The sequence below is a fragment of the Hevea brasiliensis genome, chromosome 15, assembly GCF_030052815.1.
Source record: "Hevea brasiliensis isolate MT/VB/25A 57/8 chromosome 15, ASM3005281v1, whole genome shotgun sequence".
Taxonomy (NCBI): Eukaryota; Viridiplantae; Streptophyta; class Magnoliopsida; order Malpighiales; family Euphorbiaceae; genus Hevea; species Hevea brasiliensis.
In genome coordinates, this window is record NC_079507.1 from 70,748,669 (window position 1) to 70,772,273 (window position 23,605).

At 37.1% G+C, this 23,605-nt stretch overlaps 1 protein-coding gene across 1 annotated transcript; it reads right to left on the bottom strand.

Moving 5' to 3' along the window:
- Positions 1-11,653: 11,653 nt before the first annotated feature.
- Positions 11,654-13,623, bottom strand: LOC110660102 (ammonium transporter 1 member 1-like). Its single transcript, XM_021818283.2, has one exon. The coding sequence runs from the start codon at positions 13,402-13,404 to the stop codon at positions 11,917-11,919; it is 1,488 nt and encodes a 495-aa protein (XP_021673975.1). The 5' UTR covers positions 13,405-13,623; the 3' UTR covers positions 11,654-11,916.
- Between the last annotated feature and the right edge of the window lie 9,982 nt (positions 13,624-23,605).

The following is a 23,605-nucleotide window of genomic DNA, read 5'->3' on the forward strand; positions in this document are numbered from 1 at the left end:
ACATGTGACACCCTTTACCCGGCTACAGTATATCCGAGTAAGCTATGTCACACGGTGTATCGGAACACTCTATTTTATCTTAATTAATTTTCATCATAATTTTGAATATAACTTGTGAAATATAACTCATTTAAGTCAATTATTGAAATCATAATTTATTTGAGGTTCCGAAAATTTTATAGAAAATCCGGCGGAGTACCGGCTAAAAATGGAGAAAACAGTTCTTCGGAACCTGTGAAAAACACTTCCAATATTTGTATTCAATCATCTCAAACTCCAATATTAAAATTTCAACACTTTTCAATTTCAGTTCTCAATCATCATTTCTCAAGGCACTCATATGTATAAGCAACAAATAAATACTCAAATTACTTCCATACATAACCATAAATCTTTATTATTTACATGAACCTCAAAATACATTACATAAATCCAAATACATGTGAGAAAATAAAAATTTAGTTACAAAATACAAAAATGACACCTAGTGTCCTACCAATGCACTGCAGAAGTTGAGGTGACACGGACACGGTGCAGAACTGCAGGATGGACTCACCCAGTCTACGGTCTACTGGACTCACGATCTGTATCTCCAGAACCTACGCGTGGCAAAAGCAACGCGCTAAGCAATAATGCTTAGTGGTGCAATAATAAGATAAAAGAAAATAGCAGAAAATAAATATGTATATGTCTTATTTGTTTTGTATCTGTTATATTCATTTATTTCTTTAACTTTGTCCATTTTCATTCATTTGGTTGCTCAAATAACCTATACTAGACGACTGGACTAGATAAACTGGCACTGGGTATCTAGTACCTCGGGCCATCACACCATCGGTCACATATGCATCTCTCGGTGTGCAACAGAACAGCTAACAAGCTGTAAATAATATCAGGCACAAGGCCAAATCTCAATGCAAGGTCAGAATGGCTAAAAGCCATAAAATCATAGAATGACATATTGCCATGTGCAGTACTGCTAACTGAACCCTATTGGCATGCCAAATTATCCAAATCAATCTTGTTAGGTATACTAGGGCATTTGAAACTTTTAAATTCTCCAATTTGTGAATTTCAAGTTTTGGTGTCACTATTCACCCCATTGATCAACAAAAATGTTGACTTTTGGATAGAAAATAGGTATATTGGTTTTGACACTCCCAACATACCACATTTTGCATTTAAAACTTGTTGGAATTAACCCCTAAATCCATTTCCAAACCTAAAACCTAGAGAGCAGAATTTTCAGTTTTTATGACCCAACTTTACTATTTCATTGGGCCCTGTTGCAGTGGGAATTTGAGGAAATGGTAAACATGAAAGTTGTTCCTTGTTTTGTCTAGTTGAATTTCCTTTTTTGAATCACTCCATTTGGAGTTTTGTAGCTCCAGATATGGTCCAAAAACCACAGCTGGCCGGATTGCCAAAACTGCAGAATTACCAAATCTGATACCATGAGCAGTGGATCGTGATTGCATTTTTGAATAGGTTCTGGCCATAATTTGGGGTAGGTTTCTTCATGAAAGTTGTTTGTCTATGTCTTAACTTGTTGCTGTAAAAATTTCAGGTCAATTGACCATATCTACAGTGAGTTGTTCATTTGGTCATTTCTGCAGGTGCTGTTGCAGGGTATCCGGATTGGGGCCAACTTTTGGTCTTTTGGGCATGGTTTCTCCAGCAAAAATGTGCCATTATAAGCCTAGTTTCATGTCCAATTGGCCAAACACCAATTGGACCTACACAGCCAAAGTTATGGCTGTCTAAATGGGCTGGAATCATAGCCACCCTTGCTGCTGTCCCTAGGCAGCCTACCATTCCACTTTGCCATGCCATATTTCAGTCCAAATTATGGTCAACTTACCTAAAATGATCACTAATTGACCATTAAAATGTTCTCTAATAATTTCCTAAGCCAAGTCAAATTTTCACTTCTCAAAACCCTAGTTTCCATTATAAGTTTTCACAATATACCTTAATTACTAACTCATTCACTAACCACATGCATACATGCTTTAAACATGATCTCTAATCCACTTTAAGTCCATCAAAACACTCCATCATTGTTCCTTCCTTAGGGCTGCCGAAATTCATGGTAGGCATATACACAAATTTGATTCATTTAATTCACCATTTCATGTTGATTTCAAGTCCCTAATCATGGAAAATAAGAGTTTTAAGTAGATATGTGCACTAACCTCTTTGCTCAACTTATTGAGCTTGTGAAAACTCTAGAATTTCTCCTCTTTGTGGCTGCCTAGAGTTACCTTGTGATGTGGGGATAAGTTTTAGTGAATGGAGTAGGAAAATTTATGGTGAAATGAGGAGAGAACTTGAGCTTTGGTTGAAAATCAATTGAGGGAGGAGGAAAGAGGGTTTCGGCTGGTTTGAGTCCAAAGGAAGAAGATGAAAATTTTCTTTTATTTTCAGCCTCTTTAGTTTGTTTTAAGTGTATTTGTTATATGGTGATTGGTGTACAATTTTTAAATGACATCATTATGATGTCACAATTCCCATTTACTTACTTGTCTTTTTACTTTTGTTTTCTTATTTTTATTTCTCATTTTTAATAAATTTTTCATCAACATTAATTCATATTTTGTGTCATATTAATTATTTACTTAACTGGACAAGTCGGCTAAAAATCACCTCTGAAGGCGAAATGATCAAAATGCCCTCCGTTTGGCTTAACGGGTCAAAATTGTCTGTATCGATTGAAAAAATTTTCTAAATATTTTCTTGGCATTCTAATGCCATAGGAACCTCAATGACCCTTCTCTGGAGTCCCAAAAATTATTTAATGAATTTTTCCCTGGGTCTAGGGCTCCTAGTTGCGAGAACCGCAACTTCCCTTTGGTTACCCATCGCTTGGGCACCGGCTCATTTGACTTGGTTGTATTTTATTTCTAAAATTTTTACTAAATTTTTCTTATTAATATTTGAGTTAATTATGGTTCCTGACTTTAGTTTAAATGTTTTTCCGGACGTTCTAGCTGTCCGGACCGACACCGGTCACCGGAACAGTAGAATGTACGGAGTTGCTACCGGGAGGGTGTTACATCACATACGTAAATGCATGTTCACATGGTTGTGCTCACTTGCACTCACACATGGGTACACAATATTTACTGATAACATATTGGTAGCAAGAATCTTGGGTACAAGGAAATACAATCCCTGGATTCTTAAGACCACTATGAGCAAGGTATGGAAACTGCTGGAGGAATGTATGGTAAAAAGGGGTCCTGAAGTTACATTTATTTTTAATTTTGTGAATATTACGGATTATCAAAGGATAAGCGAAGAAGGCCCATGGTTGATAGATAATAATTTGCTTATCATCAAGAAGTGGCCTCCAGACAAGTCCATACAGGAGATTGACTTCTCTTCAACAACATTTTGGATTCAAGTGTATGATTTACCATTGAGTATGTGGAATGAGGAAAACGCTAGAAGGATTGGGAGTTTGTTTGAGGGTCTTTTGGCCTTGGAAAGAGATTACCAGTACCAGGAGGATTGACAATCATTCATTAGGATTTGTATTATTTTGGGGGTTGATAAGCCATTGATTACAGGTTTCCATCTTACTAAAGGTGAAGGAAGGAAAGATTGGATAAAGATAAAGTATGAGAAGCTTCCAGTGTTCTGCTACAAGTGTGGGAAGTTGGGTCACATAATGAAGTCTTGTATAGAAAGAGAGGTATCATCATCCCAAGGGGAGAGCAGCAGTCCGATGAGGAAATATGGAGCGTGGTTGATAGCGAAAACCCCAATGGGGGCAAGGAGAAAGGAGGGTATGCCGAATGATCAGTAGGAAAATCTACCTATCAAAGAACCAAAATTGTCGTTGCTTACCTACAGTCCTCAAGCCTCCTTACCAGAGGAATTTATAGAGGTGCGTAGACTAGATGCGAGGCCAAACTCGGTTGTAACACTAATACCGAGATCACAAGGATATATTAAAGGTTCGACTCTTACGAATCCAAGGGTATCAGAGGCTGGTAATGTCAATGAGGAAGGTAGATTAGTAAACCCATTGCTCAAGGAAGAGAGAAGTCAAGATAAATGTAAATATCCCTTTAATATGTCAACTATAGCAACTGACAGAACAACGAGTCTCTTGGAGATGGTTCCCTTTGATAAAATATATAGGATTCCTTATTAGCGGCTGGCAGAGAAATGAATGTGGGAGGAAAAAATGTGTGCCCACGTAGATCAAAGGAAAATGACGGCAACTCTCTTCCCTTAAAATCTGATGTTACCTATTCTTCTACTGAGGAGATTCAAGGGCCGGGTAAGGTGGTGGGGAAAAAAAGAGACATAGCCCATGAGACAGAGCATATCATTTCTCACTGTGGGCTTGATCTAGACATTCATGAATGGCATAGTAGGAAAAGACAATTCTAGTCTTCATTGGCCCAACTACAGATTGAAAAGCCTTATTTTTTAGATTTCTCTTTATTCCCTCCAAAGCCTTTTGACTGTCTGATCTATCTAGCCTATAGTTTGAAGCGGCCGAAGAATATTATAGCAGGACCAAGACCAGAGGAAATTAAACTCTTTTTTGAATCCCTTCCCTCTAAGAACACAGATACAGGGAAATCTTTCACTAGTCTTGAGCAGGAGGATAGTACATAAGAGGATGTAGAGCAGGGTACCAACATTATTCCTACTATGAAGCATACATAGAAAAGAAGGGCGAGGACTGTTGGTCAAACGTCAGAAAGGAATGGAAAGGGGAAACAGGAGCCTACAAAAACAAAAACTAAGGATAGAGATGACCAAGGATAGAGATGACCAAGCTGATGAGGAAAATGGTGATAAGAAGGGGCAAATAGAGAAATCTCTTTCTGAAACCTTGGTGGCTGGCCAGAAACCACCAAAGTTGCCACGATGTTTATATCTTGCAACTATCGAGGGTTAGGGCAGACCTCGGTAGTTAGAGCTCTTAGGGAGCTATTTTTGAAGCATGGCCCCTCAATCATTTTTTGATGGAGAAAAAAAAAAGATATATGTGGAATCTGATAAAAGAAGAATTGGCATGAAGGAAGCTTTTTATGTAGATTTAAGAGGGAAAGCTGGGGGTTTAGCTCTATGGTGGAATGACAAATTTACAGTGAATGTCTACAATTTCTCCGCAAATTTTATAGATACACAGATCTCTATAGTGGACAGTGGTTATAAATTTCATGCTACTTTCAGTTATGGGACCCCGTATAACTCTGATAAAAGCAAGGTGTGGGCAAATCTTTTGAGGTTTAGAGATGCCTCCATGGAGTCTTGGCTTTGTATAGGGGATTTAAACTCAGTGTTGGATCAGAATGACAAACTAGGAGGTAGTCAAGTAAGATCCTCTCAGGTTTGGAACCTCCAAAACTTGGTTTAACAAGCAGTTTGGGGATACTGCTATACTAGAAAGGTTGGATAGGGCTATGGTGTCAATAGAGTGGAGAGAGGCTTTTTCGAAAGCAGTGCTGTTCCATGGGGCCTTTCTTAGCTCAGATCACAGGCCTCTCATTTTGTGTTTGGAACCTCCTCATAAAACAATTCATCTTTTTCAATTTGAAGAAAAATGGTTGCAACACCCTAATTGTAAGAATATTGTAGATGACTCTTGGAAGGCGACTTTCCGAGGTTCTCCTTTGCACATGATGAGACAAAAACTTAAATTGTGTAGAGCGAGATTATGCAGATGGAATAGAGAGCAATTCAGGGGAGATAAAAAAGAAATGAAATGTGTTCAACAATAATTAGAAAAGTTGTATGAGGATCCTTCAAATAGTGATAATGGGGCAGTGGAGGCCGAACTATTGAACATGCTTCATTGCTTGTGGCAAAGGGAGGAGGCTCACTGGAGGCAAAGGTCAATAATCTCTTGGCTTCAGAAAGGAGACAGAAATACTAGGTTTTACCACCTCACTAGCATTCAAAGGCAACAACAGAATTGTATTTTGAAACTTCAGAAGTCAAATGGGCAATGGATTGATTCTCCTAATGAGATTCATCAAAAAATTTTATCCTTTTTTACATCAGTGTATCGCAGCAGCACTTTAGAAGGTGTAGAGGAGGTGACAATTATCATTTCTCCAGTGGTTACTCAAGATATTAATGATGCCTTAGAAGCTTCAGTTTCAAATGATGAAATCAAGTCAGTAGTTTATCAATTGGGAGGTTCAAAAGCCCCTAGCCCGGATGGCTTTTCTGGTTTATTTTATCAACATCACTGGGATATTATAGGAGAAGATCTGTGTAATGTTGTTAGAAGTTTTTTTGTTAGGGGCTATATGTCAAAGAAATTACACAGAACAAATGTTGTATTAGTCCCTAAATGTAAAAATCCAGTTTCAATAAATCAATTCAGGCCCATAAGCCTGTGTAACTTCCTCGATGAAGTGATTTCAAAAATTATCACAAACAGACTGAAATGGTGGATGCATTTGTTTATTGATCAGGAGAAGGCAACTTTCATTCTAGGAAGAGTTATTCAGGATAATATTATTCTTGCTCACGAAGTGTTCCACTATCTTTGAACTTCAAAGAACAAGAGTCACGCAATGGCAATTAAACTTGATATGCATAAAGCATATGATCAGGTGGAATGGAGCTTCTTTAGGGCATTTTTGCTAAAGATGGGTTTTTCTACAACTTGGGTGCATCGGGTAATGCAGTGTGTGACCACAGTAAATCTCTCAATACTTGTTAATGGAGTTCCTACTCCTTTTTTCTCTCCATCAAGAGGTATCCGACAAGGGGATCCTTTATCCCCATATTTATTCCTTTTTGTCTCTCAAGCTTTATCCAATCTTATTGGCAGAGCTCAACAAGAAGGCAAGCTAAAAGGAATTAAGTTGGCTAGGCAAGCACTAGCAATTACAAGTTCTCTGTTTGCTAATGATACTCTCATGTTTGGAAGGGCATCAAGAAGGGAAGTTCAATGCTTGCTCTTAATCATTCAAAAATTTGCTACAGCCACAGGCCAAAGGGTGAATTATAATAAGTTAAGCGTCCAGTTTAGTAGGTTAACTCCCTTAAACCTGAGGAGAGAAATCCAGTCAATGATGGGAATGACAGAAATGAGATCCAATGAGCGATACTTGGGATTACCTTCCTTTTGGGGAAGGTCAAAAATAGAAGCACTTAAATTTATCAGAGAAAGGATTGAAGCTAAAACCCAAGCCTGGAAGCAGAAAGTCCTCACTTAAGCTGGTGGGGAAATCCTCATAAAGTCTGTCATTAGTGCCATCCCCTCTTATGCTACGGTAGTCCTTAAATTCCCGAGAAGTTTTTACAACCAGCTCAATAATCTAGTATCTAGCTTCTGGTGGGGCAGGTAATGTAAGGAAAAGAAAATATGTTAGGTGAGCTAAAGGAAAGCTACTATTCCAAAATTTCTTGGTGGGATGGGGTTTAGGGAGTTTGAGAATTTTAATCTGGCTTGCCTTGCAAAACAAGCATGGAGATTGATCTCTAATCCTTCTTCTTTGTGGGCTAGAGTGTTAAAATGGGTGTATTTTCTAAATTCAGAATTTTGGAAAGCACCTAAGAAATGGAAAAGCTCATGGATGTGGCAAAGTATCTTAGCTGGCCATGAAGTCTTAAGGGCAGGAGTGAGAATAAATGTTGGGGATGGTAGCAATACTCTTATATGGGAAGACCCTTGGCTGACTTCATCATCAAACTTCAGAGTTAGTAGACCAAACAACTGCCCTTTACAAGTAAATTGGGTCGCAAACATCATAAATCAAAATAAGAGGGAATGGAATGAACAGTTAGTATATCAGTTGTTCAGTCCACAAGTAGTAGCAAATATCCTTTCTATGTCAGTGGGTCTCCAAGGATGTAAGGATGAATTGATTTGGTAGTATGAGAATTCAGGTCAGTATACAATTAAGTTAGGCTACAAGGTGTTGAGTAATATCAGATTGACTATCATGAATTGTGGTCCCACGCAATCACACCTTTTGTCTGCTAAGTTATGGAAGAAAACTTGGAATTTGCCTTTACTTCCAAAACTAAAAGTGTTTCTATGGAGAGCTACTCAGAATGCTCCTCCAGTGTTGAAAAACTTGGTTAGAAGAGGTGTTAAAAATCAGCCTATATGTGCAATTTGTAATGTAGCAAATGAATCTATTAAGCATTGCTTTTTCTGGTGCAATCATGCGCGAGCTACATGGTTTATTAGTCCTTGTGCTTATAAACCAAACCAGATGGGATTCTATTCGTTTGGTAGGTGGTGGTCTGATATTGTTCAAAGTCCAAATCATATTGGGTTTAAAGCATATACATTAGTTCAAAGTGTTACTACTTGTTGGTTCATATGGAAGGCCGGAAATATGGCAGTTTATGAACATTGCGTTCCTAGTCCCATTGATACTACTAAAAGAATCAAATTACTAGTCATTGAACAACAAATTCTTGCAGGCAATAGATCCAAGTACTTGCAAAGCACAAATTTAAGTCCTGCAACTTCTTCAGTGGCACAATGGACTTGTCCTCCTGAGGGCCATTTCAAATATAATTGTGATGTGGCTATGAAGGAAGGACATTCGGAGGCAATTATAGCAGTGATTTGTAGAAATTCGGAAGGCAAGGTTGTAGAAGATGTTACCAAGATGTTTCCTCTTTGTATCATATATGTAGTTCTGATGCTCAATGGGCCATGTAATGCATTAGTTTTGTGTTGGATATGGCCAGTCCATTTATTGAAAATTTTATCGTTTACTCCAATTTTGTCCTACTTAAAAAAAAAAATCAGTTTTTATTTCTATAAAAAGAAAGAAAAATATGAAAACACTTTGATCTGTCAATAATAGAAAATAATCTTTTAATTTAAAATTTTAGATATTATTCTTATTTTTTATAATTAAAAAAATTCAAATATATTTAAAATTTTATTTTACTATTAAATTTTTTTTGGTAGATAATATTAAAATTTTTTTATTTGTTATTCATTTATTTTATAACAATATGATTAATTTTTTATTATTATAATAAATATTTTTGATTAATTATTTAATTTACTCTAATTTTTTACAAGAGAAATTCTTAATTATATTCAACTATGGATCCTTCGGCAGCACTCTTAATCACAATGACTTGATGATTAGTTTGAGAGACAATTGGTTTTGCTTTTATTTTTTTTTATTCGTTTTTTGTGAAAATCATTTAGTAATTATCTCTTAAATTAATTCAAACGCCATCGGATGGTGATTAAAAAAACAATAATATATTTTTACCTTTATCTATTCTAAGACCATAATGCGCCGCCGTATAGAATATACAAAGATGCTTTAAAAGCCCAAGACTTTTCAAATTGTATTGCATTTTGCAAAGTCAACAAAGTGGTACTAATGAATGATATTGATACATTGCTTTGGCTTTACGCCCTTATATTTTGACTGGTCTGATCAATGGCCAGTGGTCACCTTCATGGAAAGCTTATCATGTGCTTGTGCTGCCTTCTTCCTTTGGGAGTGCCCCCCTCTTTTGGGGATGTTTGTGGGTTGTTAAAAAGGACCTTTTCCATTCAATTTTTTAGTGATTCTGCTTTTCTGCTTATTGCATTAGGACTTTGTGATCGTTAAAGGCCTCCTTTCAATAATATAATACCCACTTCCACCCTTAAAAGAAATCAAGGATAAATTAAAAGTTGCATTCCTACCATGTCCACGTTTTTTGACTCATCAAGCCTTTTCATATTTTATTAGTCGAATAGAGATCCTATTAGAAATAAGGTTCATTAAAATGGTTGTTGATATCTCTATTCAGCATCCTTGTGAATTGACTCACATGAAATGTGCAAGTTATTGGAATTATAAGTTAATGATTTTTCATTCTAATTTAAATAAATTTATTTTTTTTTAATATATTCATGTGTTTTTATATATATTTATCATGGGATTCGTAAAATAATGAATTTAATGGTAAAAGCTTGTTATTTTACATTTGATTTAATATCTAATAAAAAATGATTAACCTGTTTAGAAATTAAAAATTTATAAAAAATTTAATTTAATTTTGTTTATCAATTTTCATATCTGAAAACATAAAAAATGAAAAAAAAAATTAAATATTTTAATTGGGAGGGATGTAAATAAAATATGATATCTAACACAATGAATATGAGGATATTGCAAATACAAGACACAATTGAGTAGCAAACGCATTTTACAGTGGAATTCACTTGGACGTTCCATTTTTTTTATTTTTTTGTCAATAGATAGACATATATATATAGTTCAGTGATGAAAATTAACACTTATTAAAACTATGACAATTTTAATAAGATCATTGTTCTCATATAAGCCATATATGCACGTTGTCCACAACTAATATAGGATCCCAAATAACCAGCCATTGAGCACGCTCGACTCACTCACGGACCTCAATCAGAGCCACATAGGAATACTCAGCCTCACCTTTTGTTTTCACTCAAGGTTGACTTTTTTTTTTTTTTAGTAAATAGGCACACACACGATTGAGTGACGTCAATGAACGCTTGTTAAAATCATGATAATTTTAATAAGGTTTTTGTTTTCATATAAGCCACACACGCACGCTGTCCACAACTAATGCGAGATTTCGAAGGACCACTTGGACCTTCAATTGTGTGCAAACCAATTAGAGGAATTCACATGATTGTAAATGAAATTCCAAAATTATATTATTTGGTTAAAGACTGAGCTAATCTGCACATGCAGCATGCTTGGCAATTAGCCAGAATTTACGGACCACTGCAACTTGCAAACCCTTCCTAAATGCCTAACTCAAGAGTTGGTGAAATCACAAAGGCTGTGAAAATTAACCTACTCACATTTGGACCCTATAAGTAATTTTAACATCGGAATCCATCTTAAATTTAAATAAAATTTATTATAAATTATATGTAGTCGTTTTAAATTTTATTATAATTACTTGAATATTATTTATTTCGTTTAATTTTAGATATTTTAATTAATAATTTATATAATAAAAATTATTTATATAAATATTTAAAATATAATATTTATATTTAATTATTTATTTATATAAACGACCTGCGCAATAAGTTGCTAAACCATCCATAGTATGTCATTGTGGACTCCTATTTTGGATGCTTCTTATGGTGTCATATTTGTAATCAAAATGAAAAGATTTGAATGGCACGTGTGAAATCGTGAGTCGCCCAGCAACAGCAGCATTGGAAGATTCAAAGCGTATTACCAATTCCAACTTTTATTGCATCACTAGATTCTCTTCTCTTCCAAGGGAGAGGGGCCCAACCCGAGAGAATTACTACAAGAAACAAACTTTTTCTTATGCTGGCATGCAACAGAAAATGGAAAATGTAAGAGAATGATTCAGCCTGAAGGGAGACAATTCGATGATGAAATTAGTTAATTAGAATTTGATGATGACAAAGAAAAAAAAAATCAGATTTTGAGAGTTAATATGGTTTGAGGGAATTTAGCAATCTTTGCCCTTATATATAGCACGTTGATTGTCATAACACATACATGTTACATTAGGAATAATCTCAGCTAGCAATACAATTTATTATATGACAAATTTTCTTTTATCCTTTACCAGCTTGGAACCAGAAAATTTTTATTTTAGGGATCAATCATAATATATATATATCAATAAAATAAATTGGAACATCCAAACAATTCAAAAGTTGAAAACAAAAGCATTTCCACAAATTTCCAAAGACTTTTGCGAAAAGCTCTTCCTCTCCCTCCTACCAAAGCAAACCAATGATTTATAATACAGAGCCAAATTTTCATGTTCTTTATGTCAACATATAATAGTTATGTGGATAGAAAACAAACCATTGTAGTGCAACTCTTCATTATCCACAACATGCGCCACCCACTCACCGATTCCTTAATTTATCTCGCACAAAATCTAAAAGATAATATTTAATTTAAAAAAAAAAAACTAAACATTTGATGAATTAGCTGAGGGTTCAATTTTCCTTAACTTGATTCCAGGCTTTTGAGACTCATCTTCATCATGGTAGTATGCGAACCCACCATGCCGGGTCAGATCCATACCCGCCATCTCATCTTCGGCTGAGATTCTTAAAAGCTTAAGCTTATGAAGAATATAAAACAATGTACCCATGGTAGCACTGACCCACCCAGTAATCACGAGAATCTGTATGACATGAGCAGCCAAGAGCTTTCCTCCACCACCCATGAACAACCCGTATGGTCGACCCGGCTTGTAAACTTGATCCACATACTTTTCTCTGGCAAACAACGCCGTGAAAATCACTCCCCAAGCGCCACAACCACCGTGAAGCTGGGCAGCCTCTAGTGGGTCATCAAACTTTAACTTCTCAGCTAACATGTTGCAGCCGATTAATACCCAAGCAGCAACAAACCCGCATATTATTGCGGCCCATGGATCAACAACGGAGCACCCTGCAGTAATGGCAGCGAAACCACCAAGCAAACCGTTGCACACATCTGTCACATTCCAGTGTCCAGATAAAATTCTTTTCCCAAAAAGAGTTGTTAGGGCTGCAGTGCAACCGGCTAGGGTGGTGGTAACGGCAGTGCGACCTACTGCACTCCATTGACCGTTGTAGCTCCCATCAGTGTAAGCTACCAAGATTTTATTGAACGAACCGGGATTGAACCCGTACCATCCAAACCACAGCAAGAAAGTACCGAGAACCACCAAAGAAGCGCTGTGTCCACGCAAAGAAATAGCCCTGCCAGAATGGTCAAAACGGCCTATTCTCGGGCCTTCAATGAGAGCTCCCCATAACCCAGCAATACCACCCACCATATGCACCACCCCAGATCCAGCGAAATCGATGACTCCGCTACCAAACAAGAGATTGTCAGCTCTGAACGCAGACGCCCACCCATCGGCAGACCAGAACCAGTGAGACACAACTGGGTAAACAAACCCGGTTAAAAAGGAAGAGTATATTAAATAAGCGACAAATTGTGTTCTTTCCGCGATGGAGCCGCTAGTAATCCCAGCAGCAGCTATAGCAAACGCCCACTGATAAAGAAAGTTGCTGTAGTCCAAATCTTGGGATGGGATGGTCTTGAGGCCGAAGTGGTGCTTGCCAATAAAGCCATTCTCGGAGCCACCGGTACCGAAGGCAAAGGCGAAACCGAAGAGGTAATAGAAAAGGCCGCCAGTAGCCGCGTCGAGGACATTCGTAAGCATAATGTTCATGGTGTTTTTGGCCCGAACGGAGCCTGCACAGAGCATGGCGAAACCTAGCTGCATGGCGAAGACGAGATAGGCGGAGAATAGGAGGTAGGTATTGTCAACGGCATATTTGGTGGCCGTGAAATTGTTCTCGGAGGTGGTGAAGCGGGAACAGATGAAGTCAGCAGCAGCAGTGGAGTTGGTGATGTTGGGGCCGAGTAGCTGGGCCAACTCATTGGCTGAGCAGGCCATGGAGACGGTGGAGGCGAATACCTAATATTATGGTTTACAATGTAGCGATTTGGGAGAGAGAAACAGAAAAATGAATAGAGTGGGGGAGATACTTATAGGAGGAAGGACGAGTAGTGGTGAGATCGAAATATAAAGGGAGAAGAAATTTGGTATGCAGTAATGGGGAAGAGAAGACTTTTTGCTTTCACATTAATACATGTGTATGTATATATATATATATATATATATATATACACACTACAACCAAAGCAAAGGCAAGCCATGCCAAGGGGTGTTATTGGTTTTCCATTGACAATTGATTTTGAATCATGCTTACACCATTAATGCGTTGATTTGTAATATGCTTCCTGTTTTAGTTTTGAATATAGAAAAACAATGGTTATCCCTATTGTATTTTACATAATGTCAACTTTTATCTAAATTCATTACTATTGTACCAAATTCATATTGCTGTATATATTATTATTAAACCAATACATTACCAAGTTAGACTTCCATTTTAATGAAATCCTAATTTTATGTTAAAAAAAAAGTTAGTGATAAATTGTGTTTTAATATATAGTTTTATGTGTGTTTATTTACTTATTTTATTTATTTTTATTTTATTTTTAATTAATTTTTATTATTTGTTTAGCTTTTATCTCGTAGTGTTTGTCTTTTAATTATTTTATAACTTTTACTTTTTAATAAATACTAAAAAGTTTTAATATAACTAAAAAATAAATACTGAAAAATAAAAAATTAAATAAATAATAAAAATTAATAAAATAAATAAATAAAATATGCATAAAACTATATATTAAAACATGACTTAGCTTCACACGTAAGATTTATATATATATATATATATATATATATATTACAAAACAAAATATCAAATAAAATAATAATTTTAATTTAATCATTAAATAAGGTTTTTGTAGAGAGGCAGAAGCAGAAGCAGGGCAAGATTTGATAATTGCGAAATACCAAATGTTAAATTAAGCAATGTATTAGGTTCTGTTTCTTTAAGACTTATCAGGAGAAAAATGGAGGAGTTATGGGGTCAAACTACGAACTTTGATTAGTCATAGTCTAATTCGCCTTCCATTTAATTTTTCTTTAGTGTGGGGCCCATGACATCGACCCGTGAATCGATAGTCGCCTTCCGTACACAAGCCTATCCTTTTTTTTTTTTTTCCTTCAAATATATATATATATATATATATATATATATATATATATATATATAACACTCAAAAACTTTGAAAATTTTTACTAAAATATCTTGAGCTTTGAACTTTTAACTTATTATGGTTACACTCTATCATCTTTCTTACCATAAATTTTAACTCTGAAAATATTTTAAAAAAACTCAAATTTTATATATTTTTATAATCATACCTTAAATTATTTATTTAATAAATATACTTTAAACTTTAAACCTCACTACAATGAAATCTCATAATAGATCAGTACTGTAACACCCCTGATTTTTTATATATTATTAATGGGCTTCGTGTAGGTATCCTCAATTCGTGAAAATTCGACAGTTGTCCGGATCTGTAAATTTTCGGCCAGACAGACCAGCTATCGGAAAAGTCTCCGAATTGGATCGAGGTTTTGGCTACCCCACCATTGTCAGGTATCCCGAGCGCGTTCCCGAAGTCGGAATCGGTAAAGGTAAACCCGAACCTTGCTTTTTCGTAATTTTCTAGTGCTTAAATAGGATTAAAAATCCATAAAATATTCGTGGTAGCTTAGAAAATTACGATTCTTTTTGCAATAGCTTAGTAATATTTCTAAGGACCGCGGGGCAGAGTTTTATAATTTTTAGAGCTTATTTGAGTAGTTTTTGCAAAAATGATCAATTATAAGGACTAAATTGAAATTTTACATATTGTGATGAATGATTGATTTGATGGGCCCAGGAGGGACTGTGTGATGTGATTGAGTTGTGGATATATGGATTGTGGATATAGAAGTGTGTTTTGAGCCCTTTGCAGTTGGGTAGGTCCTAGGTATAGGGAGACTGCCGGATTTTCAAAGACGACTTAGGACGTATTGGTCATTTTCTTTATTTGTATTGAGTCAAATTTAATAATTGATTGTAATAAAAATTGTCAGTGAGCGGATGCCTTTCTTCCTCCGCCACTACTCGGTGACCACCGTCAAGTCTGTGAGTAGTATATTAATTTTATTTGTAATTTGGATATTATTATAAGTTCAAGCATGCCCATGCATAACTTATATGAATATATTAATGTAGTTAAACTCTAGTCACGATTTATGTTGTATTCATAAATGTTGATTTGCCATGGATGTTTTTGTGGTAATTTGGAGCGCAGCGTATGCGTGCGTTGGCGTCGTGATGTGGTGTGGACTATGGATAGGGCGGGTATTCACGGCTTGATTAATTCGATGGTACCCGATCCTTCGAGGGTTAGTCACTGCTTGAGTAAGTCGCTGGGACCCTCTATTTGGTTATTAAGTCGAAGTCCGAGCTTGAGTAATTACCGCACCAGTTGGATTTAAGAGAGTCAGATAGGGGATCAGCTCCCATATGTTATGATTGATACTACAGGGTGTGTGAGTGCTCCAAATTACCTTTTTGATGCTATGATGTGAATTTATTGCTGATGTTGCATTTCATTCCACAGGTTGCATTAGTTTTAGATAGTTATAGAGATTATGGTTAAAATTGATATTTTACTCTCTGAGTCGAACGCTCACTCCTGTTCAAAAATTTTTACAGGCCACAGAAAGATATTTTTTGAGGTTAACCTGCTTTTTCCCTCGCAGGTCAATTATTACTGTTTGTATAAACTTGTTAAATCTTAGAATTTTCGCATGTGTTAGAAATGTTTATTTGATTTGGGTCTGTAAACTAAATTATTATTTTGGGACCTGTAAACTTAATATGCTATGCATGTTTGATGGATTGGATGAGGGAGCTGAGCTCCCATTTATTATTATGTTGATGAGTATGTGGAGGGTGAGCTGAGCTCCCCAATTGAGTATTTATTGTGTTTACAGGTCGGGTGAGTCGAAAACTCCCCGTTGGAAAGTCCATTTTATGGCCGAACTCTGTCCGTTTGGTTTCTTGAAATTGGGCCCAAATGGGCCTTAGAATTGGGTAAATGAACAGTTAGGCTTACTACGGGCCTCGGGGGCTTTAGGTCGCCTGTGTCCTAGTCTTGGTCCGGCCCATAGGTTGGGTCGTGACAGATGTGGTATCAGAGCTTAGGCTCCAAATTCATAGGGAAAAATTATCTAAGTGTTGAGAAGAGTCTACTAGGAGTCACATGCGGAGTATAGGATTCTGTTTCGTCTTTTCCTGTAATTCTTTGTTTCTAGATTCTACGTTATACCTCGGGAAATATAAGATTACCTCAGTTAGTGTCTTGATTTTCGTGGAGTACACAGAAATGTGAAATAGAGTTAGTAGACATGTGAGGTCTATCATGAGGATACGTACTCCAAGAAATGTTATATTTTTGTTAGTATGGGTTTAAATGGTGTGCCCATTTCGTGTAAGGCACGAGTACATAAAAGTGAGTCTTAAAAGTACAGTTGCCCTAGATAAGGATGAGGATACCACTACCGGCAGTCATTAGTAGATGACCCAGTCATAATAAGTTTGTGATAATAGAAGATTCAGGAGAGATAAGAAATTAGGAGACCTAGTCTGTCAGGACGTATCGTAGTAACTATACAATGTTCTCGATGTCTGCTCTGTAAGCTGCAGATTATAGTACCGACATGAGATTATTGTGTAGAGCTGCGTACTTCCTTGTAGTGCTTATGATGAGGATGTTTGCAGGCAGTCTCTGTTTTGGTACAGTAATACCATAATAGAGTTCTATATCTGCAGAGGAGTTGGGAACTCCTAGTTAGGGGTCTAGAGTTAGAATATTGAGAGGTCACAGTGGGGTGATAACTAGAGTCAGTGACTCAGTTACCCTAGCATGAGCTAGAGTTACAATAAGAATTGCCATCAGACCAGAGGTTTCGGATTAGTTGCAAAGTAAAGGTGACATCTATAGAGTGAGATTATCTAGTATTCAGTATGGAATTTTGGATGGTTTTGCAAGATGACAAACATTTGGTTAGAACTTAGTGAGAATAGTATACCTTGTGTGTATCAGTATGAAATAAAGTACAACCCTACTACCTAGGGAAAGTCGGAATTATGAATTGATGATTCACAGAGCTATAATATGATAGGAGAGTCATTAATTTGACATGGTTTTGGGCAAGGTGGTAAATGTAGTATCTTTGTTGCAGCAAGTTAGGGTATAGTCCTATCTTTTCAGAAGGGATCGAAAGTTATTACTAATAATGGTGACCAACAAAATAGTACTGGATGGGACTGTAGAGTGTGGTAGAGAGAAGTTGGCTCAGGTATCCTGCGGAGGATGCAAGTTCTATTATAGGAATCATATATAATCAGATCACGATGGATGTAAATCCTTTGAATTGGATGACGGGTTTGGGTGCCCGGAACCTTAAGTTTTGGCTAATTGAGTAAACATGGATAATAATAATAATAACAAATAAATAAAATTACTATAGAATCAGTTCTCGAGGTGGTAAGGGTATTATGTAAGCTAAAGGATAAGAATAAAGATCATACAATAAAAGTATGACTATAATTTGCTGAGTTCCTTTCTAATTTCAAATTATTCAAAACAATAGTATAATCTAATTATAATAGTGTTAAGAGTAATAAACTAGCGAAGATAAATCACAGAAGGCCAATGGATAAAGAAAGTGCAGAATGAAAGTTTGGACAATTGATTGCAGATGCAATATAATCTAAATGCTAGTGGAAGTACTAGCTAGAGTGGTCAAAGGACCAAATCTGAGTAGCACAGACATATGATAACGCGATAGAGACTCTGAAAGATATAGTTAGCAAGTACAGCTATTATGTTAGGAAGAAGAATGGAACCAGGGATAGAAGAGTCAAGTTCTATTTTGGGTAAGACAAAGGAAATAAATGAAAGGACAACCTAAAGAGCGCATAATAAAAGGAACAAAGTTAAGATATAGGATAGGCTAAGTGTTATTCTTGGCAAGGAGAATGACAAGGATGGAAAACCCAAAATGGGACCACATTAGTGAGAAAAGTGATGGAGGTATGGAATACAATAATAATGAGTAAATGTTAGAAGGTGTGCGATGGTATTGTGGACTACCTAAATAGGTAGAGAAAGAGAAGTTAGTAAGCAATAAGTTAAATAAAAGTCAGTCTAAGGGATCAAATAGGTATGATGAGAGGAAAAGAATGATATATAATGACACATAGGTTTTAGGTTAGACTTTTGAGATAGTGAGAAGGTAGTTAGAGGTTCGTTATGAATGTCAGGCAAACATTTTTAGTGTGATCAACAGAATCACTTTGCAGTGACGCAATAACGATAGAGCAACAGCAGGGGTAGAATAAAAAGTGACAAGTATGGATGGTAATAAATCACTAGAAAGTTTAAGGATCAAATTAATGACCATAAATAAGGGTGGAATTAGTGTTTGAAGAATCTATTAGCGAGAGAAATCTTTCAGGATTCAACAAGGGTTAAGGGCACAATATAAACGATGATAGATATGAATCATAGGTCGAGTATAAGTAAAGTTAATAAATTATAAAATATTATGTCAGGAAGGACGATGGTATAGTAAAGGGTTCATGCAGATGATACCTTATAGGTAGAGCACAATTGTGCTAGGAGATGATGAAATTTGAAGAGAAAAACTAAGAAACATAGGTTAAACATTATTATATGGACAATCGGGCGTAGTTGAATATAGAGGATATTTTTCTTTCTTTTCAAGTTTAGCTCGTGTTTTTGATTCCAGAGCGTTATATAAGGAGCAGGCGAGGCAAGGAGACCTAGTTATTTGAGATTTTGATAGGCACCAATTCATATACAATTTCTGATATGAGAATGAAGTAAGTGCATACCTAGTGTTAAGTATGAAAGGACGATCAGAGTAATGACAGAGTTAAATTGAGTTAGCTACTAAGGCTTGCATTGCTTTTAAACTATGAGCTAGATGAAGTACTATTTATGGATGAGTTTCAATAGATGAAATTGTTCTGATGGGTAATTTGAGGTTGAAGTTTAGAAAGCTATGGGCGATATATGATTATATTAAGGAGAATGAACACGTGAAGTATCTTGTTTGGAATTAAGGCATGACACATATTTCCTACTGGTAGTGTTAGTTCAGATGGAACATATAGTTTATGGTGCTCATATTCATCCAGGATAAGCAATTTCCTACTAAGGCTGGTAGGGAATGATAATGTTCTGATAGTTAAGTTGGAAAAAAGGGGGTACAAAAAAATTCTCTATGGGTAATTATAAGTGTTACATAAGGTGAAGAATGTGCTGGTAGGAGTAAATCATAGGGTTAGAATTCTCGAAGTAATGAAACTAGTAATCAAGATAAGACTAAGAAATAAAAAGAAAGTTAAAGTTAATGATGGGATAGACATCTTTGAAGGAAAAGGTGTAAGGATGAGATAGGACTAAAATTAAGGAATAAGTACAGCAGGTTGAAAAGATACCAACAATACCAAAAATAGGAAAAAGGAAGTGGATAAGATCCAAAGGACAGGAAGAGAGCTCGATAGAGTCAGTTATAATGATGAGGATAAGGAGTGTCTAACCCCTGTGTTAACACTACCTATGAGCGGTGAAGGATACACCGTGTACTGTGACGCCTTCAGAGTTGGCCTAGGGTGTGTTTTGATGCGGAATGGAAAAGTAGTGGCTTATGCTTCAAGGCAGCTGAAGAGGCATGAGCAGAACTATCCCACCCATAATTTGGAAATGGCGGCTGTAGTCTTTGCACTAAAAATCTGGAGACACTACCTGTATGGTGAAGTGTGCGAGATATACACCGACTATAAGAGTTTGAAGTACATCTTCCAACAGAGGGATTTAAACTTGAGACAGAGGAGATGGATGGAGCTTCTGGAAGACTATGATTGCACCATCCAGTACCACCCTGGGAAGGCCAATGTAGTAGCAGATGCTTTAAGCAGAAAATCTTCTGGCAGTTTGGCGCACATTTCAGCAAAGAAGAGACTGTTGATTCAGAAAGTACATGAGTTGATGGATCAAGGTTTAATCCTAGATCTTTCAGATGAGGGGGTCTTGTTGGCTCATTTTTCAGTGAGTCCAGACTTGCGAGATAGAGTTAGAGTTTCCCAACACAGAGACCAACAATTAATGAAGATCATAGAAAGAGTACAGCAGGGTGAAGGTGGTGAGTTTGGATTTGCCAATGATGGCGCCCTAGTGCAAGGTTCTAGGATATGTGTGCCCAATGTGGACAACCTCAGGAATGAAATCATGCGAGAGGCACACTATACACTGTACAGTGTCCACCCAGGTTCCACCAAGATGTACCATGATGTGAGAGATAGCTATTGGTGGAATGGCATGAAGAGAGGCATAGCAGACTTTGTGTCCAAGTGCTTGACTTGTCAGAAGGTGAAGTTTGAACACCAGAGACCGTCAGGGAAGTTGCAAGAGCTCCCTATCCCAGAATGGAAGTGGGAAATGATTTCTATGGATTTTGTGACTGGGTTGCCTCGTACCACGCGAGGATATGATTTGATATGGGTAATTGTAGACCGCCTAACCAAATCAGCTCACTTCTTGCCTGTGAAGACTACATATTCTGTGGCACAGTACGCCCGGCTCTACATTCGAGAAATAGTCAGATTGCATGGAGTTCCGGCTTCCATAATATCTGACAGAGGGCCCCAGTTCACTTCTCGGTTTTGGAGAAAGTTACAGGAGGCACTTGGCACACAGTTGAACTTCAATACGACTTTCCACCCTCGCATGCACGGACAAATTGAAAGGACAATCCAAACACTGGAAGACATGCGTCGCATGAGTGTTTTGGATTTTGGAGGTCAATGGGATGAGCAGCTAGCTTTGGTGGAGTTTGCCTACAACAACAGTTATCACTCCAAGATAGGGATGCCACCCTATGAGGCACTATATGGAAGAAAGTATAGGTCTCCTCTGTGTTGGGCGGAAATGGGGAAGCGAAGGTGCATGATGTAGACCTAGTGCAAGACACTTGAGATAGTTCCATTAATCAGTGAACGATCAAAACTTTTTCAAGAGGCGTAAGAGTTATGCGGACCCAGACGGAGGGATGTGGAGTTTGCGATGGTGACTATGTATTCTGAAGATTTCTCCAATGAAGGGAGTCATGAGATTTGGAAAGAAGGGCAAGTTGGCACCTCGGTATATTGGACCTTTTGAGGTTACTGATAGAGTTGGAGCAGTTGCCTACCGGTTGGAGCTACCACCCAACCTTTCTCACGTTCATCCCGTGTTTCACATCTCTATGCTCAGGAAATACATTCCCGATCCTTCTCATGTACTACAGTCGGATGTAATAGAACTAAAGGAGAACTTGACATTTGAGGAGCAACTCAGTAGCCATAGTGGACTACCAATCGAGACAGCTAAGATCAAAACAGATCCCTATGGTTAAGGTTTTGTGGAGGAGCCGATCGGTGGAAGAGTGCACTGGAGTCGAACGGGACATGCGTAGCAAGTACCCTTATCTGTTCAATGTGTAATCATGTACTTTATTCTGCTTTGTGTAAAATTCGAGGACGAATTTTCTGTAAGGGGGGAAGAATGTAACACCCCTGATTTTTTATATATTATTATTGGGCTTCGTGTAGGTATCCTCAATTCGCGGAAATTCGACAGTTGTCCGGATCTGTGAATTTCCGGCCAGACAGACCAGCTACCGGAAAAGTCTCTGAATTGGATCGAGGTTTTGGCTACCCCACCATTGTCAGGCATCCCGAGCGCGTTCCCGAAGTTGGAATCGGCAAAGGTAAACCCGAACCTTGCTTTTTCGTAATTTTCTAGTGCTTAAATAGGATTAAAAATCCATAAAATATTCGTGGTAGCTTAGAAAATTACAAATCTTTTTGCAATAGCTTAGTAATATTTCTAAGGACCGCAAGCGAGTTTTATAATTTTTAGAGCTTATTTGAGCAGTTTTTGCAAAAATGATCAATTATAAGGACTAAATTGAAATTTTACATATTGTGATGAATGATTGATTTGATGGGCCCAGGAGGGGCTGTGTGATGTGATTGAGTTGTGGATATATGGATTGTGGATATAGAAGTGTGTTTTGAGCCCTTTTGCAGGTTGGGTAGGTCCTAGGTATAGGGGAGACTCTGCCGGATTTTTGGCACGACTTAGGACGTATTGGTCTTTTTCTTTGTTTGTATTGAGTCAAATTTATTAAATGATTGTAATAAAAATTGTCAGGTGAGCCGGGACAGCCTTCTTCCTCCGCCCAGCCGCCTCAGTGACCACCGTCAAGTCTGTGAGTAGAATATTAATTTTAATTGTAATTTCGATATTATTATATGTTCAAGCATGCCCATGCATCACTTATATGCATATATTTATGTAGTTAAACTCTAGGCACGATTTATGTTGCATTCATAACTGTTGATGTGCCATGGATGTTGTTGTGGTAATTTGGAGCAGTGTGCGTGTGATGTGGTGTGGACTATGGATAGGACGGGGTAGTCACGGCTTGAGTAATTCGCTGGGACCCGATCCTTCGAGGGGTAGTCACGGCTTGAGTAATTCGCTGGCACCAGGTTGGATTTAAGAGAGCTGTATAGGGGATCAGCTCCCATATGTTATGATTGATACTACAGGGTGTGTGAGTGCTCCAAATTACCTTTTTGATGCTATGATGTGAATTTATTGCTGATGTTGCATTTCATTCCACAGGTTGCATTAGTTTTAGATAGTTATAGAGATTATGGTTAAAATTAATATTTTACTCTCTGAGTCAAACGCTCACTCCTGTTCAAAAATTTTTACAGGCCACAGGAGGATATTTTTTTAGGTTAACTTGCTTTCTCCCTCGCAGGTCAATTATTACTGTTTGTATAAACTTGTTAAATCTTAGAATTTCCGCATGTGTTAGAAATGTTTATTTGATTTGGGTCTGTAAACTAAATTATTATTTTGGGACCTGTAAACTTAATATGCTATGCATGTTTGATGGATTGGATGAGGGAGCTGAGCTCCCATTTATTATTATGTTGATGAGTATGTGGAGGGTGAGCTGAGCTCCCCAATTGAGTATTTATTGTGTTTACAGGTCGGGTGAGTCGAAAACTCCCCGTTGGAAAGTCCATTTT

Coding starts and splice junctions, on each gene's coding strand:
- LOC110660102 (XM_021818283.2), bottom strand. CDS start 13,404: ATGGCCTGCTCAGCCAATGAGTTGGCCCAGCTACTCGGCCCCAACATC.